Source organism: Tupaia chinensis, unplaced genomic scaffold (assembly GCF_000334495.1).
Source record: "Tupaia chinensis unplaced genomic scaffold, TupChi_1.0 Scaffold000458_2, whole genome shotgun sequence".
Classification (NCBI taxonomy): domain Eukaryota; kingdom Metazoa; phylum Chordata; class Mammalia; order Scandentia; family Tupaiidae; genus Tupaia; species Tupaia belangeri.
This window is the reverse complement of record NW_006159967.1, coordinates 580,873-608,597: the sequence shown is the minus strand read 5'-3', so window position 1 is coordinate 608,597 and position 27,725 is coordinate 580,873. Positions and strand designations below refer to the sequence as shown.

The window sequence follows — 27,725 nt, the reverse complement described above, 5'->3', positions numbered from 1 at the left end:
CATGCTATTTCCTATGTCAGGAATGCCCTGTCTCCCAAATCACCTATGGAATCCCTCAGCACCTTTCAAGAGTGAATTCAAGCATTATGTTCTCTAGGAAGGCTTCCCTCATTTGTCTCACTTACCATGTGTGAACTTTTCTATAAAACTTAGGAACCGTCTTGAGTTCCTTCTTTAGGACAGGGGCTATGTTTTATAAATTTTTATTTTATTTATTTTTTATTCTTATGCCTGGTGTGCATTAAGAACTCAAGGGATGAATGCATGATTGAAATATACTTATACTCAATATACTCATTGTTCAAGTTTAGCAGGAGCACTGTCTTCCCTTACCTGCGCCTTTGCTGAGCCACTCATTTGGCTCTTAGTCAACTGCTGCCTTCCTCAGAGCCTACCCAGCAGTTGCCCAGTTGCCCTCAATGCCCAGAACAGTGAACTCTTGTCAAGCAAGTGATTATGGGAATAATTCAAACATTCAATGTCATGTCATTTATATAAAATCACACAGTTTATATAAAATCTTATACTGTCTTATCCTAAATAACTGCATATGGAGTGTTTTTTTTTTTTTAATTTATTTTTTTCCCTCAAAGCAAATGGCTTAATTCTTCCATTCTTCAGTTTTTTTTTTTTTGGGGGGAGGGGTTTTTGCTATAGGGCATGTGCGCTCGCCAGACAAACAGACAGAAAGAGAGACAGAAATCAAGATATCACCCCCCAGCGGGTATGGCCACGCCGCAATCCCTTCTCCTCCATTCTCTTCTCAGGGTCTTGGGCACGCATGCACACGCGCCTGGCGTGAGCTTTAAGCCACCGGGTCTGGGACTCGAACTGCGGTTGACTACATGGGAGTCCAGCGACATAGCCATTACACTAACTGCTGGTCCCCATTCCTCAGATTTTGAAGTAGGCTTCTAGTTAACCATTATAAAGATCTTTCCTCTTGGATGTGAGGGCATTTTTTATCTCCTGCTGTCGTTTAGATTTTTTGAAAAATGAAGTCTTCCCAGTTTTAGATTAAGATGGTGGATTAAAACTGCCTTACAGAACTTCCAACTCCTACCAGAAAAACAATAAAACTTCTCTCAAAAGAGCAATTTGAAATCAGAGCAGGTAAAGAGAACAATTCAAGGTAATCAACCTCAAACACTTCATAGAAAAGAAATGCAAGATTCCAGGGTAGAGCGGAGAAACCAAGTGCCAAGGCTTGGCTCCTAAACTGCCCCCCTTCTCCCCTGAAATGAGGCTTTGAGTTTTCTTTAGGCAAAATAATCTGACTTCATCTGTGATTTTAGGAGATACTCAATCTCTCACAACTACGTGTACAGATCAGAGCATGATTTCAAATATAAAATCTCCAACTAACAGCCTCTGCTTAGGAAATATTGAAGTTCTTAATCAATATTTTTAGGGACAATAGAAATACCAACTGTCTTTGAGGCACCAAGTTTTGTAAAACTGCATAAAGGCAGACAGTGCAGAGCCAGGGGAGCACAGGAGGATGAGAAGCCCGGGGACATAGAGACTACACACCCTCATGATCCAAAACACTGTTTCTCTAGGGACGGTAAAATTGTTTGCAAAGACAATTCTTCTGTGAATTTCCAGGAGAGGTGAGATGCTCATATATCTCATATGAGGGGAATCAGGAAGTCGGGTGTCTGCTAGAGTTACTAATAAAATTACTGCTTCCTAGACAGGAGGAAAGGTGAGGTCAAATATTTTGCCTTGGAGAAATGAACTAAGGAAGTCATGGAGTGAGTCCACAGTTTCATTCAGACATTTTGGCGCCATTTTTTTCGTAGTGGTTGATTAGGAAACAGAAAACTTTTTCCAACAGTTTTGGAATGGGTCCAGCTTTGGGCCCAGATTCTTTTCTTGGTCCATAAATGAAAGATTACCTGTAAATTATCCAGGATGACTCGAAGGGAGTGTACCTGTCGTCGAACTGCACCTGAGAACCTTTCATAAGTTGCAGCATCATATTCACTCATCTGTATCTCCTTTAGCCTGAAACCAGAGTAAAAAACATGTTAAATCATTTACCTGTGGGTTTATTGCTTTCCCCCACCGACTTCTAGAACTATGCCAAACTCCTTGGCAACTCAGATTGACTTTGGTAGAAAAAGCGAGAAGTGATGTCTCCAGTTATGTCTCTATATTTCTTTTTCTTTTTCTTTTCTTTTTTTTTTTTTTGGCCATAGGGAGCATGTCCTTACTGGAGAGATGATAAAGAGAAAGAGAGAAAAGAGAATGAGAATGAGAAAGAGAGAGAGAAAGGAGAAATCACCCCCTGGGGTGATGATCATGCCACAGTCCCTTCTCCAACATTCTCCTTTGAGGATCTTGGGTACACACATATATGGGCCCACTGTGATTTCCAAGTTGCTGGGTCCAGGTCCCAGTGCCTTAACCTCCATACCACCTGCTGGCCCTGGAATATGTTTCAGCTACAACTATTTTTTTTTTTTTAAGTTTGCTGTAGGGCATGTGCACTTGCCAGAGAGAGAGAGGGAAACTGAAAAATTACCCCCAAGGGGCATGGCCACACCACAATCCTTTCCCCTCTATTCTCCTCTTGGGATTTTGGGCACACATGCACACATGCCTGGCATGTTTTTCAAGCCACTGGGTCTGGAGCTTGAACTGTGTAGTCGGCCATGTAGAATCCAACACCTTAACCAACAGGCCGGCCACCTGCTAGTCTCTATGTCTCTAGATTTAAAGGAGAAAAATATACAGTAGTAAAAAAAAAATTCCTAATTTGTGGTTCTGTAACATTTGTTGATTTCTATGGTGTAAAAATATTAAGTCATTAGAAAAGTCATGATGTATTTTTCTACGTAAAAATGTCATGGTTTTTCCAATGACCCAATAGTTTCATCACAATTAATTTCAAGCTATAAACAGAGAGGTCACTAAACACTGAGTTACAATGTGCATAGCTGACTCTCCTGAGCCAACGTGACTCGGCCCTGTGGTAGCCACTGCCGTATCTCAGAGACACGTTTGATGTTGGCAGCCCATCAGTTCACAAGGTAGATCAGATTTCTCGGTTTCTAAGCGTATTCTCATGGGCTTCGCCCTGCACCCATCTTTTTTTTTTTTTTTTTTTTTAAGGTTTTTGCCATAGGGTACATGGGCTAGCCAGAAAGACACAGAGAGGAAAAGTAAGAAATCACTCCCACCACAACCCACGTGGGATGGCCATGCCACAGTCCCTTTTCCTTTATTCTCCTCCCAGGATTTGGGGTATTCATACACACATGCCTGGCATGAGTTTTAAGACACTGGGTCCAGGACTTGAACCACAATCAACTCTGTGGAGTCTAGCACCTTAACCACCATGCCACCTGCTGGTCCCTCCTGGGCTGCTTTTTAAGATCTAGGTAATATATTTGATTGCAGTTTAGATCCAAAGAATGTAATTTAATATGTTGTTATGTGTCCTTACAAGAGTTTTCTAAAATTGCTAATAACGCACTTTGAATGGGATAATCATGTTTTAGTATCACTGTGGCTTTGAACCTTCATCCTCCCAGTCCACTGCTCCTTTCTATCATTTCCTATAATTTGTTTCTATCATAGTCCCACTAGCCAGTTCCTGCATACACCACGCACCCATGTCTGACTGCCACTGCAGGTGGCCTCTCTCCCTCCGGGAGTGTCCTTTCCCTGTCTCTTTGCCTACTAATTCCCACTTGCCCCTCAAGGCTCATGTCAATTTTTGCCCTCTCCAGGGAAGCCTGCTCTGATTCGCAGGTCTGTCTTCTGTGCTGTCATCTCACTGCATTTCTCCCACACGGAGAGCATGTATACCTGTGCTGTAACTGCCTGCTGCCCATCTCCCCAACTAGCTCTGCAGTCCTCGAGGTAAGGGCTCAGTCTTTCTCATCTTTATATGGATAGTGCCTGCCAGGGTACCTAACATACAACAGGTATGCAAAGTAAACTAAAACGAATGACTAAAATAAAGATAAGACTCAGTAGTATTTAAAATGAGGCATCTTAAAGTAATCATAAGTAGATTCATTCACTCACTGAGTGACCTCTCTTAAGTTTTCCAGTGCCGTATCCATAATACACTGAATTTTTTTGCTTTAGAGAGGTATTTTTGCTATAGTACACACATGTGCTTGCCAGAGAGACAGAAAGTGACAAATCACCCCCCGCCCCTGCCCCAGGAGGATGGCCACACTGCAATCCCTTTTCCTCCATTCTCTTCTCTGGATTTTGAGTATGCATGCTCACACGCCCAGTGTGAGTTTCAAGCTGCTGGGTCTGGGATTCAAACTATGGTCAATCATGTGGGAGTTCAGCACCTTAGTCACTACACCACCTGCTGGCCCCATAATATGCTGATTTAACCACATATTCTTATAAATACAAATGGTGCTGAAACTAGGACAGAGAATAATGAATGCATGCATATCTCCAAAGGCTAATCACAACACAATCTTCTAAACTACTGCATGTGTATGTGTCTGTGCAATGCTGGAAGTGTGAATTTTAGGTTATAGCTGGAACTCTTATTGAGAAAATATTTTTATTACCTTGGGCTGGAACAGACACCCCAGATTCTGAATGGAATGAATGGTCTTTATTTCTCCCTGCCAGACAGAATACTGAGATGAACCCATTTATCACAGGGCAGAGTGCTAGAAGCTTATTAGAATCCCATAATACTAGGCCTAGACTAGCATGGAGCAGATTTGCAATTCCTACCTTAACCTGAGCTGTACTAGCTAACACCAGCTCAGGTTTCATGATTTCACTCAAAGATACATCCTATGAAGTCTTGCTTGATTAATTGGGTAAAACTAACCATTCTTTTCTCATAAAGCTTATACATCTACTATGGAAGTTGTACATTTTATTGTTTTAATAAATATGTCTGTTTCTCTTTATCACAGTGTTTTTCAAACTTGTCTTTTCTAGGAAATCTATCTTACATTCAGATCCAGTCCACACAAATATGCAAGTGTGTGTGTGTGTGTGTGTGTGTGTGTATAACTGAACCAAAAATGTAATAAAAATACATTAATTGAATGTGATGAGCTCTGTTGTTTTCTATCTTATTGCTCTGAGAGAAAGGACCATATCTTCCTTCTTTTGTATTTTTAGAAAGATTTTTGCTATAGGGTATGTGAGCTTGATGGAGAAAGAGAGAGAGAGATCACCCCCCGGGGAATGGCCACACTACAATACCTTCCCTTCCATTTTCTGCTTGAGATTTTGGGCATGCATGCCAATGACTTGAACTGTGGTTGACCATATGGGAGTCCAGTGCCCCAACCACTATGCTGCCTGTTGGTCTCATATCTTATTTTTAATTTGGGTCTCCAGAACCTAACATGATCTCTGGAACACAGTGGCACTCAATAAATATTGAATAGCACTTTGAAAACACTATCAAAAGGTAAATACAGACCAGGCTACTATAATAGTTGAAAGGTTGTTTCTGAGGTGACATGCCAAAGCGCTCTTCTAAATCTAATTAACTCTCTGTGCTGAAGATCAAAAAGAAGTATTTGTATAGGACTTGACCTCCTAACAATACTGCTTATGTTTAGTTTTGGCAATCTCTGAAACCTCTTTATAAATTTTCATTAGACTCGGTTACGTCTCAAGTATTGAAGTGACAGAAGCTGGGCACAATGAACACTGCAGGACACGCAGCCTACCTACTTCATGCCTAGGAAGTCTATATATTCTTTCTCAAAGAAAGGAGATCATTGTTGATTAGAAAAAAATGTAGGCATGCTTTGTCCTTGGGAGGTGAGTGAAGGTAGAGAGGGAGAAAGGATAGAAGTGGGAATATATACACACACATAGATAGACAGACAGACAGATCTCAAAGAAGGAACCAGACAGTGGGTAAGTCACCTCAAGCTGGATGGTCTCTGTAGAGATCAGAATTAGCTCCAGTTAAAGGGCTACCTCTGATGCGATCCTGTTGCATCTAAAAACATACCACATGCTGTTTTAATTATGCAGAAATCTGGAAATCATATTCCAGACTGTGTCAGCTTTCAGAAAGATCACCTACCTGGTGTTCAAAGCTGATAACAAATTCTGAGGACCAAAGCAGGGAACAGTGAAAGAAAATAAGACGTTTTAGCTTCTGGATCAGACAACCACTAGTAATACTTTCAAGCCTACAAAACTAGCCCAAATCTTTCTGCTGCTTTCATCCTGATCAAAACTGCAGGACACAGCTGCTTCACATCCCAGTAATCTATGTAGACTAACTGCATTTTGTTGGCACAGTATGTTTTTAAAGGGTATATTTATTGTTACGTAAGAGTCTGGGAATTTTAGTTCTCATTTTACTTTTCCTTATAGGTCAGACTTAAATACTATCATTTTAAATCAATTATGAGGAAAATGAACATAAGTGGAGATCCACTGTGTGAGGCTGATTAGTTTTGCAAGTGGTGGTAGATGCAATTTCCATTGCTGGTGCCCACCCTAGATGCACTGCTAAGCGTGTACAAGTACTACACAGTTCATTTCATTCACTTGTTGCTAGTATAAGGTTTCTGTTCTGCCTTACGCACATCTTATGCTTGTCTCCCTCTGTTACTCTGCCTGAGTTAAACAATTCTTGATATGTAGGAGCTGGTATCTAGCTTAAACCTAGATAAAAAGGGATGCCAATGATATGCTATGTTGATGATGTCAGATTCCTATCAATGGTATTAGGCTCCTCCAGGCAAAACGGTGGGCCTTCTGGTGATGGTGGCTGCCTTGTTTCAGTCAGTCTTTGAATGAAGTACTAAAGGGTGATAGTATTACTTGTGTGTATTATTCATTCCACAAATATGTATGAGTGTTGGCCACATACCAAGACTTGGGGATATGCTAGGGAGTAAAGCAGATACATGGCTGCCCTCTATACTCAGAAGAGGGAATCAATTATTCACGCAATTAATAAAATGAGAAAGAGTGATAAAAGCTTTGGAGTGAGGGTACAGGGTGTTATAAAAGCATAAATGGCAAGACCTGACCTCGTTCTAAGTATGTGTAGAGTGGCAAAATAGCCTTAAAACTAATTATTTAGTGAATTCTTGCTTTAAAAAGATATGATATTGGTATCATTGATTTTACTTTTTGAGTTTTTATACTATAGAGATACCCCCTGAAATATTTATGATGAGAGGAAGGATGCCTTGGATTAGCTTCAAAACAATCGACGGGTAGAGACTGGGAGTGGAGCCAGATTTCTCATCTTGAAGTTAGATCAGGTCCATTGGGCTCATTATATATTTTTCTCTACTTTTGTTTTATGTTAGAAAAATTCTATATAATTAAAAGCAAAGCTTCAACAGTATTAAATGGACTACTCATCAAATGGGATGAAAGTCTCATTTCTACACGAAAGGACAAAGCGAGGGTTTTCCCTTGGGGTTCTCCTGTGCCCTGTTTCCCTCAGGAGCTCCATGTGTTTTTATTTCTTCCTCCCTTTTTTATGCTCTGGCTCACCTCCTGTCTTTTATTATTATTTTTTTTCTTTTAGAGTTTTTTTTGGTATAGGGTACGTGCACTTCCTGGAGAGACAAGAGAGACAGAAAGCGAGAAATCACTCCCCAGGGGAACAGTCATGTTGCAATCTCTTCTCCTCTAGTCTCTTCTCAGGATTTTGGGCACACACACATGTGTGCCTGGTGTGAGATTTAAGCCACTGGATCTGGGACTCGAACTGTGATCAACTACATGGGAGTCCGGCGACATAATCATTATGCCATCTGCTGGTGCCCCCCTCTCTGTCTTAACTATATTATGGTATTCTATTTTACTTTCACTGAGCTTTTCTGTAGTACTTGGTAGACGTGTGCAGTTCTCTCACTCCCTTCCCTATTTCTATATCCACTAGATTCAGTTGCCTTATTATTCCAAATACCTATTTCCCCTGTGGGGCCAAAGCCCTTAATAGATCTGGGCTCCGTGTCCCTGTTATGACAACTGGAGAAGTGGGTGCTTACTTGTGTCCGAGCATGACTGTGCGGCCTGCCTGCCTCCTCATGCACTACCTGTGCCAGAGTGCTCCATCTCTGTATCCAACTAGGCAGAAATTCAGGCTGGATGATTGCTTGCAAGATTTTAAGTGTGGCAACAACGGGAACTCAGGAAGGAGAGGATGTTGCTTATCTAATTGCATCTTTTCCTAAAAGGATACTTCATTATTATTCACATGATGTGTACAGCAATATTTTAATTCTAACAAGACTTTTCATTATAGCATTCTTCTCACCTTTTTTTTTTTTTTTGGAGAAGTTTCAACTTCTTTCATTCCTAACATAGTTATCTGTTCTCATAACCTCTCTGGAAGAAAAGGAGAGCCAGTCCTCTATCTTCAGAGGAGTGGTTTTGGGGACAGTGAGGAGAACAAACTGAGCTCATTAGAGAAGCCAGCAGACGGGCTAAGAGCAAGGCCCTTGCTCCACTGACGAGTGAGTTATTTACCTGTTAGGCCCATGAGGGTCCTGAGTCTTGCAGGCTTTCCTGAGGGTGTGGCTGGCAGGGCCTACGTTTTTGTCTCTATTGTTCTGTACTGTTTACTTGCAGGATGTGAAAGCACAGCATGTAATGTAATACCAGATGTTCTACGTGGGAGGAATTTCAAAACTCACATACACTTGAATGTGCTTTTTTCCTAGCTGCACTCAGCTCTGTTCATTGAGCACAAAAATGTAACTCTTCTCCCCCAAACTACCACCAAGTTCCTCAATCTCAAAGGAGATATTGCTAGTTCTTTGGTGTTTCTCACTTTTAGCTGAAGGACAGACACATGTGAATGTCAAGTGAAAGCATCACATGGATTCTTCCTTTTTTTTTTTTTAGATGAGTTTAGTCAAAGTGGCCCAGAATGACTGTGGAATGTCTAATAGCCACAGAGTGGTCAGCCTGTACCTATTGATAGGGCCTCCCCATCCAACCTCACTGCCCACCACTTCCCAGCTGGCTCTCCACCAGACACTACGCTCATCCTGTCCCCGTGCCTCTGCTCATTTAGTTTTCCCTTCCTAGAATATTCTAATTCTTCTCCTTCCACCTCCAAATCCTGGCTGAGTACAGGCCCTATTTCACATTGGACCTTGCCCTTCTCTCACTGCTGGAGGGCCCAGCCTCCACACCATGGGACCTCAGCATTGTACGTGTGTGTGTGTGTGTGTGTGTGTGTGTGTGTGTGTGTGCACTAGTCCTGTCTCCACACTAATCTGCAAGACTCCTGAGGGCAGAAAGGAACCAACATGTCAAGCTGTCCAAATTTCCTCTCGACCTGAAATAGAATGTAGACAGAGTAATTTGAGTTTTACCTTAAATTTTCTCGTAAGAGAAACATCTTTGGTTTTACTTTCATGTGCTCACTTCCCTTTTCTGCACAGCCATATGTGGCCAATAAATTTAAAAGAGCCTGAATAGAAAGAATGGAGGGTTTTGTGCATGTGGCTATCTCCACTAGACAGCGGCAGAGGTAGCTTTGCATGACAGTTTGTGGCCCACGTCGCTGCAGGAGATGGGGCATCACACCAACCTCAGTTCAATCGCAATCCACTATGACACTTGGGCATGGTGGTCGGGCTGTTCTAGATGCGACAAGAACACTGACCTCTGCTGAAACGCTCTTTGGCCCATCTCTCTTGCAGCTCTTTTGACTTCCTCAGGAATTGCATCTTTCTCAGCCTCAGAAACCTGGTACACTGTGTGGCCTGCATCCAGTCGGTAAGGACCTCCTTTGCCTCCCAGACCGGCAGTGTCTCTTCCCCCTGGAAGAAGAATCCAGATGGTAAGTCTGAGGTTGGCCACAAAACAAAAAGCAGATCATGGCTTTAAGATAGCTCTGTGAATTGCCTTAAATGTATGTAACTAGTAAGGAAGCATTCAAATGACCATATTTAGGATGCTTTTTCCTTTTCTTTATTCATCTAAGCCCTACCCATATTTTAAGGTACAGTCCAAATTCTAATATCTTATCTGATGTCTCTACCTCTTAGGATGTCTCTACCTCTTAGGGATCAATATTCTTATGTACTATTTGTTACCCTCTAATATATTTTTTCTTATCAACCGTATGATGATAGGATCATATTTTCTTTACCTTTGCTCCTCTTCACTTAAAGGAGTGGCTTGAATATCATAGATACTTAGTTTATATTTGCTAATTAAATGACTTTCCGGCTTCCTTACATTATCTTATTTTTCCTTAATATACCGAGAGACAGCTAGGCTATGAACACTGCTTCTTCTGTTTTGTGAAATAGAAAAATGATGTGCAAAGAGGTAAGCAAACTATCACTGGCTTAGCCAAGATTAGAAGACAATTATTCTGTCAATTTTGACTTTCAGCTTCGAACAATATGAAACAGATAAACACTACCAACGCAAGGATAGCCTTTCAATATAAAACCAAGTTTACAAGCTTCTAAGCATGTATTAGAAAATACTGTAATATAAGTTAAATGCCTATATGGCCAGGTAGGTAATATTATAAGATGTGGTGGAGACAGTCACTAATGAGAGATAATTTGCCTTGTTTAAGTATATCCAAATTCAAATTATTTAAAAACACTATACTGACCAAAGAAAATACATCTTATTGGCTAGATCTGTCCTTTGGGCTACTAGTGTGTTACCCCAGATTTATAATGATTAGAATCCTAATAACTAGATTCTTTTGTTCATTAACATGTGATTTAGGAACTTAGAAGAGAATCAGTATAGGAGGAACAGAATAGCATAGTACAGTATATTCATATCTTAGAGTATATTGTATAGCCAGACTGCCTGACTCCGAGTCCTGTTTTACTCACATCTCCATGACTCTTTTTTTTTTTTTGGAGAAGTCCCTCCATGTCGCTTTGTTTATAAAATGGGGATAAACGGGAACCAGCAGTTAGCGTAATGGCTATGTCGCTGGACTCCCACGTAGTCCACCTCGGTTCGTGTCCCGGACCCGGTTACTTAAAACTCACGCCGAGCGCATGTGCGTGTGTGCCCAAGATCCCGAGAGGAGAACGGAGGAGAAGGGATTGCGGTGTGGCCATCCCCCCTGGGGGGGGATTTCTCACTTTCTGTCTCTATGTCTCTCTCTGTCTGTCTGGCGAGCGCACACGCCCTATAGCGAAAAAACCTCTCCAAAAAAAAAAAAATGGGGATAATAATATTATTGACTTCATGGGATTGTCGTGAAGCTAAAATGCTTAGAGCAGTGTCTGGCTTAGGGTAAGAGTGATCTAAGTGTCTGATCTTACTATTATTATTTAAACAACTCCTAGTCACAGAATGAGGTCATTTCTAGTTTCGTAAAGAGGAACATTTAAAAGCTTTTAGATTTTTGGTTAAGGTATACATTTTTCTCTTTCCTTTGGAACTTTAATTAGTCTAATAAACCAAACATAAGAACTCAGTATAAACTGCTTCCCTTATGAAAGTGCGGGTAGGTCATTTCCTTTTTGGAAATACTATTAGGACAGCCTATTAATTATGGTATTTTTATCCTTTGATTGAAGCACAAAGATGTGCTTTAAGATGTCATTTTTATTTAGAAATCGGTGGCGGAAAATTCCTTCTTAGACGTGTGTGATTCCTGGTTCTCACTCGCTGTCAGTCTATAGGTGGAGAACAGTAATTGGACAATGATAATGAGTTATAGCTGGAAAAGTTGTTCTGGGATCTGACTCCCTCCCTATAGGAGGTTATCCTTAGGCCTGGGTGGGTCATGAATTAGAGCTTAAAATTTCTATCAGCACTGAGATGTCATCATTTTGATGAAGGACGAACAGACCTGTATCTGTCAGAGGCTGGTGTGAATGAGCCAGCATGAGTCACGGGGCTCCTCTGGAAAGTCACACTGGGGTGGAGCAGGCATGAGAGAGTTTTTCATGCTCTTCATGTCCAAGAGCCTTTAATTTATACTACTTATAGAGGTTCTGTGATTACAAGGCATAATCTTAAAGCTAAGCTTGGACATCTCAAGCCAATTTGTAAGATGCGGGTTGGATAGGCAGGGGAGGGGATTAAATGATGAAAATGGAATCAAATGATTTGTTGGGCTAAAGCTAAGTTCAATGTAGGATTTTTTAAAAAATTATTTATTTACTTATATTTTTAAATTATTATTATTTTTAAGTTTGTTATAGGGCCTGTGTGCTGATCAGAGAGAGAGAGAGAGAGGAAGAGAGAGAGGGAGAGAGAAGGAGAGAGAGAGAGAGAGAGAGAGAGAGAGAGAGAAAGGAAGCCATCAAGCCCAGTACTTGAACTGTGGTTGGCCATGTGGGAGCCCATTGCCTAACCACCACATCACCTGCTGGTCCCTAGAAAATTTTGAAGATGTACAACACAGAGCAAAAAACAAATTAAAGCCAAAGAGTGCTGCTCAGTTGAAAAATAAAAGGCTACGGGAAGCAAATACAGAGTCTACAGTCTGGATAGACAGTTGAGCTCATGAACACAGCTTGAGTAACAAGCCAGAACTTTCACTCCAGAGTTGTCCACAGCTGGGAAACCTACATCTGGCCAGTTTGCTTCATAACACATTCCATATGGATTAAATCTTGTTGGCTTAACACTAACTTCGAGATCAAAGGACATTTCTTAAAATAGCCTTACTTTAAAGCTGATGCTTGATGAATAAACAGAGTAGTCAAGAAGTCCACCGGCCTATTTGATAGCACATTGTCTCAGCACAGAAACTCATTTCCTGCCTGGGCTGTCAAGGCCAAGAGGCGCAGACCATCCTAAGGGAAGGTGAAGTGCAGAGCTTGTGCTGGCACTCCTCACGGCAGAGATAAGCTCACACAGTGCACACAGTCTGGCCTTATTCCTGTGGCCCAGCAGATGTGTCTGCTCCAGCTGCCATGGAGGAAAGAGGAAGACGGCAGTCATGGGAACAATGCTGTAGTCAGACAGCCAAGAGGAAGGAATGGACCACAGCCATGGGTTCAATCTGCAACCAGCTCTCTTATCTTAAAACCCTGCATCCTTCGACATACTCACTTCTGAGATGTGGAAGACAAGAACCATTTCTTTTCAAAGTCAGTTGCTCAAGAAAGAATTCAGTGTAGATTTTTGGCATGATCCCAAGGGCATGGAATTTGAAGAGGGGATTAACACTTTACTGAATACTTTTTCATGCCAGGCATTGTGTTCAGTGCTTTACAATCATAATCTCATTAAATCCCCACCACCGCCTCATGAGGCAGTTAATATTATTCCCTTTACTGGTGAATTCAGGTCATAGGGCAGCAGAGTCTGTGGGATTTCACATGGCAGGTTCTTTGCCTGTCTTGATGTCACGTGGGGGCAGAGGACAAGAACAAAATCCAAGTGGATAATGGGGAGGTGAGAGGAAAGCTGGTCGCTGTGCCTTTTCAGAGGTGGTGTGCTGGCGAAGCACTTGTGAAGCCTTGGGAGGCCTGTTCCAGAAGAATGTTCACACTACCAACCTGTTCCACCAGCCCAAGTGTTGCCACCCACGTGGGGCATGTTGTCTGGGTCTTCCTTCCCATGTTTGGGGGAGCTCACATCTTCGCCACTATCTCTGTTGATGGTTATCTAAAAATGAAGAATAGAGACAGTATTACTATCCTGTGATCACTATCAGAAATTACATGGTAGAAAGACTTCTCTCCTGTAAGTCTTTAAGGTGTCTCATAACTTCAGGCCATAGTTCATGACAGATGGTGTTAGTATCTGGCAAAAGATGTCAGATTTAACACCTAATGATTTAGAAAGGTGATAAGGTGGGACCAGCAGTTAGCATAATAGCTATGTCGCTGGACTCCCATGTAGTCGACCGCGGTTCAAGTCCCAGACCCGGTGGCTTCAATTCACGTCAGACTCGTGTGCGTGCATGCCCAGGATCCCGAGAGGAGAATGGAGGAGAAGGGATTGCAGCGTGACCATCCCCCCTGGGGGGTGATTTCTTGCTTTCTGTCTCTCTGTCTTTCTCTGTCTGTCTGGCAAGTGCACGTGCCCTATAGCGAAAACCTCTCAAAAAAAAAAAAAAAAAAAGGTGATAAACTAAGTTTTGAAAAGGAGCTGGGTTGGGTGACAGCTTCAGAATTCGCTTAGTGTAGCAGGTACTATGAGCATTTATTTATACAAAGCATGAGACCTATCAAAAGCAGGGAAAAGGGATCTTACCAGAGACATTTTCCCAATGGTTTAAAAGGATTACCACCTAGCTGACTCAGCTGGGTTCTAGTAAATATACATTTACCCACTGCATTATCAAAGAAATCCCATTACTCTGAGAACTGGCATTTTATGTAAAAAGAAAAACAGGAGGTATATATGTGTGTGTGCCTCAGTGGTAGATTTATATTACACATACACACATACTAAAAGCTGCTTATTTATTTTTTGGACCCACTCCAACTTTATTATGGTATTTTGTAGCTTTCTTAATTTGTCTTTATTTTAAGACTAGATTTACTACTCTTGCAGTTCAAAAGGAGTAAGTGGAACTTCAGCTCTCCTCTGTGAGAGCCTATACCCAGTGGTCCCTATTTCATTCAGTCAAAAGAATTGAAAACCGTGACCAGCAGTTAGTGTAATGGCTATGTCGCTGGACTCCCATGTAGTCGACTTCGGTTCGAGTCCTGGACCCGGTGGCTTAAACTCACACTGGGCGTGTGTGCATGTGTGCCCAAGATCCCGAGAGGAGAATGGAGGAGAAGGGATTGTGGTGTGGCCGTCCACTCTGGGGGGTGATTTCTCGCTTTCTGTTTTGGTCTCTCTGTCTCTCCTTGTCTTTCTGGTGAGTGAATGTGCCCTGTGCCCTATAGCAAAAACCTCTCCAAAAAAAAAAAAGAATTGAAACCACACAGGAATTCTAAGCCTAGCAGTCAGTTCAGAAGATACTTTCTACGATAAAAGCATTCGCATTTCATGTACACTATGAGTCTGCTCTCAAATGCAGTGATTTTTTCAGTGAAGACAAGATCAATACTAACATTCATCGAGTAAGACGTAGGTAACACTGGCATGACCTCATGTGAAAGACCACAGGTTACACAAACCCACGGAGGATTGGTCCTGGCCCTCAAGTAGCTACAGCAGAAAAGGACAGCTTGTAAACAGGTCCGGAGCGTGGGGCCAGATCAGTTTCTAGAGCTACCTACTTCCTTCTTGATGTCGAGATTAATGAAGGGAGGTAGGTAATTTAAGGTCTTTGCAAATAAAATGATTATTAAAAATGAACTCAATATAACCTCTACTATCTTGTGTCCAGGCTAATTCATTTCAAGTGTTACGATGCTGTAAAGAGATTTTAATTAACAGGACTTTTCTGTCAATGGCTTTGGCAGCATTAACAAAGGTTTTGCCATAACTTTGGCACATTCCAAGAAAATTTAGCAACCCAAACATGGCAACTCATACGAATTCCACACACATAATCAAACTCTCAAAATGGGTGAAATAACTTTCTCCTTTTTTTTTTTTTTGAACTAGGCAGTAAGCTAACAGTATGTACAGAACAAATGAGCATTTACAATATTTTCCCTCAAACTTGTCGCCACTTTCCAACTTGCTCATCAACAGTGTAAGAGATAAGCAATAAACTGAAATGTGTACACTGACTGTAAGAACTACAGGAGAGCACTAACCAATACAATTTTCTGTGTCGACAGAAATGTTTTTATCTCCAGCGTCCAACATGGTAGCCACTAGCCATTAGGCCAATGTGAGCACTTGAAAGCAGCGTGTGTGACTCAGGACTTAAATTTTAAATTTTATTTAGTTAACTAAAATTCAGACTTAAATAGCCATGTGTGGCTAGTGGCTATATCATCGGAAACCAGCTCTGGGACAAGCTTGCTTCAGACCTAGGATACAGTTCGGAGATCTTCACAGCATCCTATAGATGTTCTTCAAGAGAAAAGAGAAGGACAAGGGACATTTCTAAATGAGGACAGGACTGTAATCGGTTTCAAACTGAAGGAATCTATATGAAAGGTTTAACTGCAGTCTAACTTTCTAAAACAAACATACCAGAAATTACACATGCAGATACATTTATTATGATCAGAAGTTACTCTTATTTTTTTTACATATAAAGATAACATTTATTATTATCATGCTGTCAATGCCCAAAACACTTTTGGATTGCTTTTGGAAAATAATCTTCAGAATCCATGGCATGCTCTTTTTTTTTTTTTTGTTCTTCTTCTAGTTTTTGTTACAGGGTACATCATGTGCTCACCAGAGAGGCAGTGAGAGAGAGAGAAACTGAGAAATCACCCGCCCAGAGGAGATGGCCACGCCACAGTCCCTTGTACTCCAGTCTCCTCTTGGGATTTTGGGTACATACACACACATGCCTGGCATGATTTTCAAACCGCTGGGTTCAGGACTAAATTGGCGAAGTCAGTCATGGGGGATCCAGTTGCCTTAATCACCATGCCACCCATGGTATGTTCTTTTTAAATATCTTTGATGATGGCAATATTTAAAAATAGATTTTATTTTTAATGAATAGCCAAAGGATTCTTAGAGTTGATTTCTGGTGTTAGCTATTTGCTAACTTACTCTCTAACCCTTGGCAAGTCAATTAACTTCTTTTTTTTTTTTTTTTTTTGGGGGGGATTTTCCTTGTAGGGCGGGCGCGCTCAGACAGACAGAGACATAGAGACAGAAAGCGAGAAATCACCCCGCAGAGGGGATGGTCACGCCGCAATCCCTTCTCCTCCATTCTCCTCTTGGGATCTTGGGCACGCACACACACACGCCCGGCGTGAGTTTTAAGCCACCGGGTCCGGGATGCTAATCGCGGTCGACTACGTGGGAGTCCAGCGACAGCCATTACGCTAACTGCTGGTTCCCATGTCAATTAACTTCTCTAGGCCTCAGCTTTCTCATCAGAAATGAAGGGTCTTGAGTTAAATGATTTCTATCTTCCAACCAGCATTGAAAAGCTATGACTGATTTAGTGATTCCAAATCTGGTAAATAAGGTATCAAGGTTTTAGTCAAAATCATGTTTAATTATACGATGATGAGGCTTGTTTGTTTATAAGGGTTAGTTCTAAAAGAGAAGCTTAAAGATGGTCTGAGTGACAACAGCATTATTGGAAGATAATGCTGTTCTGAACACCATTCCTCACTTTGGGGTGTGTGTGTGTGTGTATCTGTGTGTGTATTCTGGCATCCTTTTTTTTTTAAAGAACTTTCTGAAGAGGTATGAAAAGTAAATTCCTATGTATATAGGAACTTGGCTTTCATCAATAATTAGTTATCTCTTTTAAGGATTTTTTTTATTTTTAGAATTATTTATTTAATTTTACTTATTATTTTTTAATTTTTACTATAGGGCATGCTCATTCACTAGAGAGAGAGAAAGAGAGAGAGAGAAAGTGAGAAAGCAAGTTGCTATGAGTCCAGGACTCAAACTGCAGTCGGCCATATGGGAACCCAGCATCCCAATTACCACGCAGCCTGCTGGTCCCAGTTATCTCTTTTGGACATTTACACAACCCAGTTATTCTTCAACAGCCTTTTAGGGATAAGTATTAAAAATGATAGCATAAGATAAAAGAAAAAAACCCTTTAAGAGCCTCCCTCAGTTACTTCTCAAACCACACTTTTTGAAGGTACAAAAACATCTATAATGGCCACCAGGGAGGCAGAAAAATAGGCTATAAAATTTCTGGGCAGAAAGGAACAGGCATGTTTCTTTGCCATCTGTGTGTCTTGCCAGGACATCTGCTGAGAAATAATGTTGATCACATTGCCAATGACAAAGCAGGCCCCCACACCAACCCCAATGGGAGCCTAGATTCATTTCAAATTAACAAATTCTCAACAGAAACAATAAGCAGTCAAAATCTGATTTATTCCAGAGGAACATATACCATCAAATTCCAAGTATATTTAATTATAAGCAAGATATTTGGGGAGTTCATCTAATTTGTGTCATTTTATGAATGCCATTATACTCCCAGGAATATATTCCTCTAGGTGGATGGGAAGATTACATCCACCAAGAAGCTTTCAAAACCATTTATGGACATCTTCTATATGAATTGGCAATAATTCATGAAGGGTGCAAAGCAGGAAATCTTAGATAGTCCAGCCCAAGGCAGAAACCGGAACAGATACCAGGGAAGGCCTGTCTTTTGAAGGCACTTGTTTCCCTGGGGACAGACATGTACTATAGAGCCATTGCCATTCAGAAAGCTGATAAACTGCTGTCTGCTCTCACGAATGTGTGGAGAACAGTTGCAGTGCATTTCCTTCGAGAGCTGGTTCATCTAGAAAGAGCTCAATTAAGTCATTCTAGTTATTTAAATAGACATTGGTATTCATTTAGAAGGATAAAAAATTTCCCCAAACCACAAAATACTGTGGTCCCTTATGACTTTTTTTTTGGAGAGGTTTTTGCTATAGGGCACATGGGCTTGCCAGAAAGACAAGAGAGACAGAAAGTGAGAAATCACCCCCTGGGGGGATGGCCACACCACAATCCCTTCTCCATTTTCCTCTTGGAGTCTTGGGCACACACGCACACGTGCCCGGTGTGAGTTTAAGCCACTGGGTCTGGGACTTGAACCGCAGTCAACTACATAGAAGTCCAGTGACACAGCCATTATGCCAAGTGCTGGTCCCCCTTTTAACGTTTGATGCAACTTGATGTACATGCTGAGACTCTTGATGTGTTTCTTACAGTCAACACATTCTACTTCCTTTTATGTGAGTGTGCTATAATTCTAAGAATCATTACCCTCTTACATGTGAATTAAAATAGAGAAAAAAAAAACACCCAAACATGGATCTTCTAAATTACAACTCATAAAAATGTTCCAGAGTAAAGTAACTCAAAGCCAGCACAGAGAAGGTACATGACTCACTGAAACCCTGTAATTCTGGGCAAGGCCCATATATTTTAGGCTCCTCCTTGAGCTCATGATTTTAGAAAACCATGTGAAGTGATATAAATAGAAAGCATATTATCCTGAAAGAAAAGTTAGCTCTTGGAGGTATGAATGGACAACTTGGCTGATCACCATATCCCACTGGAGACAAGTTGTGGTGTGGCAGCTATTTCTTAATGCGTACCCCATCTCTATCCCTCTTCCTTTCCTTTAAACATAAATCAGATGAATTATGGTTGGCTGCAATTAAGCACAGTAATCCCATTCCCTTTTGCCAGTGATAGGCCAGGGGAAAACATGTGACCTGAGAGGAAGCCTGACAGAGGTATTTAGGACAGATTTTCCCAGGGAAAAGAAGAGGGTGTTGTGAGGATAGCATCTCACTGTCCTGCAAGTACAGCTCTCTTCTCCCCTCCTACACACACATACACACACTCACGGTTGAGTAAAGATGTGATGCATAGATGTGTTCTCCATCTGGTGACCACGTGGCAACAAGAGGTGCAGAACGAGCCTAAGTCCTGATGACATTGTGCAACCCACGATGGAGTCAGTTACCTCTGATCTATGTAAGCAAATATAAGTGTCCTTATAGTTTGAGTCACTGCCAATTGGGTTTTCCACTACTTAAAAGTCAATCGTATACAAACTAATTGATTCATGTAGTAATGGCTGAATGAGGGGCAGCAGGGAAGAGGCGAGTGTTCTGATCTTTCCAAGTGTGTCCTACTTTCTAACAAGACATGCTTTGACTTTTCTGGCATGAAAAATTGCTGTAATAACAACAGCACAGAGATCTTACTTATTACTGCTATTATTTTGAAAGTTTTTTTTTTTTTTTAAAGAACTAGTTATTTAATATTATTATTATTTTAAATTTGCTATTGGGCACATGCACTCATCAGAGAGAAACAGAGAGAGAGAGGGCCAGCAAGAAAGTAAAGCCCCAGGTTTGGAACTCTAATGGCTGTTGGCCACGTAGGAGTTCAGTGCCAACTACCACGCCACCTGCTGGCCCCAACTGTTTACTATTTTGATTGGCAGGCAACTGAATGTATTTACTCTTTTATACAGATATTCCTGTGTATGTTTATGGGGCATCTACTACTCACTGGATACAGAGATGCATGAAACAGAAGCTTTGCTTCTAGGAGAAAATATTACAAGGGAGCAAAGTCACAGGTGACTTAGGCCATTAAAGGGTACTGAACACAACTGCCTAAAACATTATCGTCTGGGGTGATTCTTACCTACAGGTTAAAAATTTCACTCGGGACCAGTAGATGGTGTAATGGTTATGTTGCTGGATTCCCATGTAGTTGACAGTAGTTCAAGTCCCAGACCTGGTGGTTTAATAGCTTAAAACTCATGCCGTGCATGTGCATGCATGCCCAAAATCCCAAGAGGAGAATGGAGAAGGGATTGTGGTGTGGCCCTCCTCCCTGGGGAGGATTTCTTGCTTTTTATCTCTCTCTGTCTCTGTGCTATTGGCACACATCCTATAGCAAAAATCTCTCTCTTAAAAAAAATTCACTCGTAAAGATGTGTCTCAGCCATGAGTCATGATGCTTACTCTTCAAGGAAGCTGTCCTGCTGCCAACTGTGCTGGGACCTCTGGGGCTGAGATCAGGTTGAGACACCCTAGTCCTCTCCTGTCAGAGGCTGATACATGTTTCACTTTGGGTCCTTTGCCTCTTCCTGTCACACTTATTGATCCCGAACAAAGCAGCAGCCCTGGAGATGTCCATCCAAAAGTGGCCAGGGCGGGACAGCAGGGCCCATGCAAGCTGGTTGGTTGTCTCCTTGGTGGCCAGACTCGCTGTCCCTAACGGCTGAGGATGCCCTCCTCTCCTTGCCTACTCACTGCCCCTGGGGCACGTGTAAGGTGTCTCCATTTCCCCTGGTCATTGTCCTCTACCACCCTGGAAGAAAGAATTTTTCTAGTTCCCTGAACCAGTTTGTCTTTGAATATTTATTATTCGCCTGCTTCTCCTTTGAACTTTCCCTTAGTGTAATCCTTTCACAAGGCGGGATTTTTATTGCAGGAGAATTTTCAGGTGTTTGCCAATTAAGGGGAAAAAAGACCTATGGAAATTCTGTTCCCTGCTTCCAGCCAGGTGGGACAGAATTCCTGCAAGGAGAAAACAGCAAATACTAAGTGGATGTCAGTCATCCTCTTAAAATAAAGGCCAAGAAGCAGAAAGCATTTCTTTTTCTGTGCATGTATGTATTTTAGTTGACTAAAGGAAACTGTCATTCTCCAGACACGCCACTTTTGTGTGTATATAGCTAGCCTCTACTGAGGAAAAAAAAATTCACTCAAGATATAAGGAAATTTACATGAGCATGTCCCCAAAGAATGATGGTTTTTCATATGAAATCAACTGGAAAACAAAACAAAACAAAACTGACCACCATTCCCTTCCCATAAATAACCTGTGCCTTCTATAATGATAATACACGACCAAAATATCTTTGTCCTATAGGTAACTTCTATGTGTTTTGATTTCAATCTCTGGCAAAGTCATCAAGTATGCAATTTATTTTTAGTTCTTCTCTGGCCTGGAAGTAACATTTATTTTTAAATATAAACTCAATAACCTCCTTCCTTCATTAATCCTTCCCCACCTTTAGAAAGTGGAGAAGGATCTGACTTGTGATCACTAGAAGCTACAGGTTACACTGTAGCTGTATTCAGCTCATACTAAATATTTAATCCCAGAAGACATTTATATTTGAAGTCTTTACTACTAATTAAGAAATAAAGTCTTTTCTCCTTGGTTAAAAAGTCTAGGAATCAGCAGGCAGGCCGAGATGATGGGATGTTGCAGGGAACACGTGAGGCCTACTAAAGACAAATCCCTGGCAGAGTAACTTTTGACGTGACAGGTGAGAAGCAGATTGGATGGTCCTGGTCTGTCCATAGAAGCTCTGTCTTCCTGCACAGAAAGGAGTTTTTTCCTTTCTCAGAGGGTTGGCCAAGTCACCCAGCAGCCTCTCCCTCTTGACTCTGGCCTAGTCCCCTTTGGCTATCTCCCCAAGCCAACCCAACCCAATCTTACCTTCCTTCTTCTTTCTACTTTTCTGGAAGCTTACACATATTTTGATTTCTAACACAAGTGATGTGCTGGGTAAATATTTAAAAATATTGGAAACTGTAACTAAATTTTTTTCTGTTTTGAGGTTTTTGCCATAGGCTGTGTGCATTTTCCAGAGAGAAGCCGAAAGAGGAAAAGTGAGAAATCACCCTCTCGGGGGGGACGGTCACACAGCAAAACTTCTCCTCTATCCTCCTCTCAGGATTTTGGGCATGCACATACACCCGGTGTGACTTTCAAGCTGCTGGGTTCAAGATGTGAACTGCAGCTGGCCACGTGGAGTCCAGCGTTTTAACCACCACACCATCTGCTGGCCCCGAAACTGTGACTTTTCCTATTTAGATATTCTGGAACATATCCCTATATGCATCCTACGCAATGTATTTCTCTATCTGAGTTTACAAAGTCTCTGACAAAGAACTTCCTCACAGGAATGACCTAACCAAAGAACCATCACTCTGCAGTAAAAACACCAACTCCAATTATAATGAGCAAAACTTTATAGATTTCACAGATTTGGGCTTAAAGGTGGGCAAGATACCAATTTATTAATATCTTATTTCATCTCTTATTATCTGACAGTAGTAGTCAGCACAGTGGCTTATACATACAATCTTGTACCTAGTTGATGCTTACTAAATACATATGAATGAGAGGCTGTTTAGACAGAATTGTGAAAGTTTTAATCTTCAGCATACAATCTTCTCTACAATAAGCTTCTGAGTGCCTGTAACTCTTTCTGACTTGGCCTGATAGCCCATAATCTGCACATGGTGAGCCACTGGTGAGCAGAGAGCTATCTTCATTTTTTCTTTAATTATTAATTATTTATTTTGCATTCATTCACTGAACATCATTACAACATACAAGATGCAGTTTCCCAACTAGAATACACTGTATAATGGCTTAGTCATACATGTTACCACAAATAATTACACACACATATATATATATATATATATTCCATATATATTCCATTTCTCCCCCTCTGCCATATCCCACCCTCCTCCCACTCTATCTCTGGTATCTGCAGTTGCTTTCCATTCCTTTTTTTTTTCCTCCCACATTTTATCAGTTAACAAAATATCTTAATTGATATAACTACTTTCAATAGCAAGTTCAGTTGATATATAAATATCTGTGAACAAATGTTTGACTTTAGGCATGAAACTGAGAGTAGAATGAATAGACTAGAAAATAGCATCTAGCTGAGGCTATAGCATACAGTGGTCATTAAATAGGTATTTTTTTAACATATTTTTTTAATTTCAAGAAAGGCATTTTAGCTTTAATAAATCAAAATTTTAAAAATATTAAGAGAACTTCACTTAAGACTTAAAGCCAGGAAACAGGTTAGGATTCCGTTTAAATAGCAGGTACATGGATCTGTCAACAATTCAAGAGAGATAAACAAAACCTGGAAGAATTTACCAGTACCAGACCAGTTCTCCAAGAAGTTCTGAAGGGAGTGTTATATCAGGAAAACTAAAGTCAGACACATAGAAATAAGAGTTAAAAAACATGTAAGAAAATGGCCAGCTTAATGGTAGGGACGAGACCAGAATTGAATATTAACATCCAGAATTTAAATGGAAAATTTGAACCACAACAGAAGTTAGATTAAGTACATGAGACTAATCTGATGAAATAGAATTTTATGGCTTTTGACTAAAACAATACTGATCTTTTTCTATGCTTTGTAGTCCAGAGATAAGGATTTTTTTTTCTTCTCTTGAATTGTTGACAAATCCAGGTAACTATTATTTGAACAGAGCTATCTTCCTAACAGAGGCAGGAAATCTGTTTCCCAGTCAGCTCTGGGTTGATCTTATATTCTGATACTATATTATTCTCAACCTGACTCTGACACCTACCAAGGGCTCAGCTCAGTTAGTTTTTGGCCAGAGCCCTTGCTGGGCCCTAGATGGACTTTGTATCATGGCTTCTGAGTCTATGGATGATGGCTTCTCTCCCTCTGGCCCAAACAGAACTACATGAATGGCAGTCCAGACTAAAATTATAAGGTTGCAGAACCCATCCAAAGCAATGACCCACCTTGCCTAGAATACTTTATTTATTCATTCTCTTTCTTCTATTTAAATTCAAATAGAAACAAAAGATAAAGAAGATTTTTGGAAAATTTCAGAATATGGAATGCAGAATGATGTAATCATGAGAATGTTTCCTGGACTAAGATGCCATACTTAACAAACAAATTTTTAAGGGAAACCAAATGTTCTCATTGTGTGTAGGTGAGTGTCTAAAACAGATGTTAGAACCCACAAATAATTGGCACACCAATAGTTTGCTGGCATGGCAATGCTCCCTTCCTGCTGTCACCTCACAAGAGCACATTTGGTATCCACACATTCACAAAACACAACTGCTAATTAAATTCAGAGACAGCAGGGGTGGGGTAAACTGTCAGGTCATTATAAATTCTACTCTTTCTATTTTGGTCTCTTATTTTTAAAAGCTTTCAAAAAGTTAACACTCAACACTAGAGTAAGCTAAAGCTCAGTCATGAGACCCCCATGTCCAAGGAAAAAGTCAGCAATGCAACCTCAACTGTGGCAAATAGTGTGTAAACGCTTTGGTTTTGTTACATATAAGGTGGCCCTACCAAGAGAAACTTAGTGCCATGCACTTGTGTGTGTGTGTGTGTGTGTGTGTGTGTACGTGGTGCTATTTTTGACAGGATCTCTCTGAGTCATGATCCATTGTTTCAGCCTCCCAAGTACCCAGGACCAGTTCTGGCTCTTTCAGAAAGAGTCCTGCTATGTTGCACACTCAGGCTGCAAGCTCAAGATCCTCTTGCTTGAGCCTCCGGAGTACCTGGGAGGACTCTAGGTGCCTGCTATTATATTAGGGTGGGCAGGGAATCAAACCCAGGCCTCCTATGTGGCCTCAGCCTGCTGAGCAGAAGACTTTAGTGAAAAATACAGTGACTGGGCCTAATGCTATGTATTTTTATCATTGAATTTAAGTGATCTCCTGTGGCATTTCTAGGCCAGGTGACTTTAGTCTTATGCTAAAATCTTGTGCTTTCCCCAAAATATAAACTAAATTGACAATTTTTAAAAAAGATTTATTCACTTTTTTTTTATTTGTATATTATGATTTTTTTAAAAAAAATTTGCTATAGGGCAAGTACACTCAGAGAGAGAGAGACAGCAAGAGAGAGAGAGCGAGAAAGCAAGCCACTAGATCCAGGAATTAGACTGTGGTTAGCCTAGTGGGAGTCCAGCACCTCAATCACCATGCTACCTGCTGCTTCCCTGAATTGGCAATTTAAAAAAATTATTTATTTATTTATTTGCTATGGGGCACACGCACCTATCAAAGAGAGACAGAAAGAGAGGGAGGAAAAGTGAGAATGCAAGTTGCCAGGTCTGGGACTTGAACTGTGGTCACCATGTAGGAGCCCCGTGCCTTAACCATCATGCCACCTGCTGCCCACTAAATTGAAAATTTTTAAAGCTATTCAGTTTTCCATGTCAATTGAATTCTCTGAGGTATTAGGGTAGTAAGGAAAATAGAAAAGTGGGTAGAAAACCCAGTCCCACCAAGAGAGTGAGTAAAGGCAAAGAGGGTTTAAAGATGACCCAGTTTCTTTCTTTTTTTTTTTAGAGAGAAATTTTTTTTTTTTTGCTATAGGGTGCATATGCTCGCCAGAAAGCCAGAGAGAGACAGAGCGACAGAAAGTGAGAAATCGCGCCCCAGGGAGGATGGCCCCGCTGCAATCCCTTCTCCTCCATTCTCCTCTCAGGATCTTTTTTTTTTTTTTTTTTTAGAGAGAAATTTTTTTTTTTTTGCTATAGGGTGCATATGCTCGCCAGAAAGCCAGAGAGAGACAGAGCGACAGAAAGTGAGAAATCGCGCCCCAGGGAGGATGGCCCCGCTGCAATCCCTTCTCCTCCATTCTCCTCTCAGGATCTTTTTTTTTTTTTTTTTTTAGAGAGAAATTTTTTTTTTTTTGCTATAGGGTGCATATGCTCGCCAGAAAGCCAGAGAGAGACAGAGCGACAGAAAGTGAGAAATCGCGCCCCAGGGAGGATGGCCCCGCTGCAATCCCTTCTCCTCCATTCTCCTCTCAGGATCTTGGGCATGCACGCACACGCGTCCAGTGTGAGTTTAAGTCACCGGGTCCAGGGCTCAAAGTGTAGTTGACTACATGAGAGTTCAGTGACATAGCCATATGCTAACTGCTGGTCCCATGACCCAGTTTCTTAAAAGTCTAGGAAGCATCTATCACTACTATGTGCTGAAACTTTTACCATGGGAAATTCTTTTCTGAAAATAGGGATCTAACTGAATCAGGGATGGACAGGTTGCGATAGCATAGTCCCCATCGAGAGGTATTTCCAGTACCACCTTGGCAACTGATTTTCCATTTTCTTTGTTTCTGCTAAAATCACATTATGTTGTGAGCCATGATTTCTTCCAGCTATGATTTAAACAATTGTTAGTTCTAAATCTCAGGTTACAATATTGTTTACGAAGCCATTGTCTACTGATACTTACCTGGAGTTTCTTCAGCCCTTTCCTCAAAGCACGTGGAATTCTTATAAAACCAATGAAATATCTGTGTTGTAATACCCAGCAATAACAATCTTCCTTTGCTTCCAACATGCCCAGCACTGTCACTTACATACTTTTTGACAGTCACAAGTCAAAACTAACAATCAGAATACAAAAGAATGGCATAAGAAGGGGCCACAGAGAAACCATCTGCATTGCACACACCTAACTTGAGACAACATGGTACACTGATCATTAACTGAGAGCATTTATGGTTTTGTGCTCTGAGGCTCACTGAATAAGAGAAGCTTCCAGGTTGCTGCACTAGTTCAGATGGGCTCAGAGTGCAAAACAGTACTTGAAGCATGGGCAGAATTCACATATTAAGTAACTGTAGGGCTGGCCCTGTCGCCTAGAGTTTTAGGGAGCTGGATCCCACATGGCTGACCATGCAGTTCAAATTCCAGCCCTGGGGGCTTGAAACTTGAAAACCATGATGGGTGTGTACACAAATGCCCCAAATTCCAGCAGGATGAAGTGGAGAAAAAAGATGGGGGTGTCTCCTCCTTCTCTTTCTCTCTCTCTGGTGAGTGCAAGTGACTTCTAGCAAAACAAAACAAAACAAAAACTATAATGTACATATTTAGCATAGTACATTTATGTATATGTAATTGGTGTGTATATATCCACAAACACACTTTTTTTTTTTTTAACTGAGTGAGAATGCTCACCAGAAAGAGAGAGAGACAAAGAAAGATGGAGAGAGAGAAAGCATCCCTTAATGGGAGCATGGTCATGCCACAATCCTCTTTTCTCCATTTCTCATCCCATCAGGATTTGGGGACATGCATGCACATGCACCAGACATATTTTTCAGCCTGCTGGGGCTGGGATTTGAACCACAGTCAGCCACATGGGGTCCAGTTCCCTATGCACAGCACTTAACTGTTGCACTACATGCCTAGCCCCACATTTTTTAAAAAAGAAAATATTTCAGTGATAAATAGCATTGCAATGAATCAATGCTATTGGGATGTGTAGGAAGAAATGGCCAGATACGTAAACGAGAATTTATTTTATCTGTGAATATCCAGAAGACAGGGACTGGTCTTATTTCATCTTCAGCTCCTATCACAGTCCTGGTGCATCTTAGTAGCTTGGTAAATGTTTGGTGACTAAGTGAAGGACTCTATTCCTGGCATTCCCATGGGGCTCAATTAAAGTCAGGA

General features: G+C 41.1%; 1 protein-coding gene across 1 annotated transcript in view; it reads right to left on the bottom strand.

Annotated features, from left to right (window-relative positions):
* The window catches only part of VWA8 (von Willebrand factor A domain containing 8), a gene marked incomplete at its 5' end in the record, with an annotated part of 402,506 nt that overhangs the window by 42,897 nt on the left and 331,884 nt on the right, over positions 1 to 27,725 (bottom strand). The window contains 3 exon segments of the mRNA XM_006155509.3: positions 1,902 to 2,010; positions 9,614 to 9,770; positions 13,449 to 13,557. Of these exon segments, the coding sequence (XP_006155571.2) occupies positions 1,902 to 2,010; positions 9,614 to 9,770; positions 13,449 to 13,557 (375 nt within the window).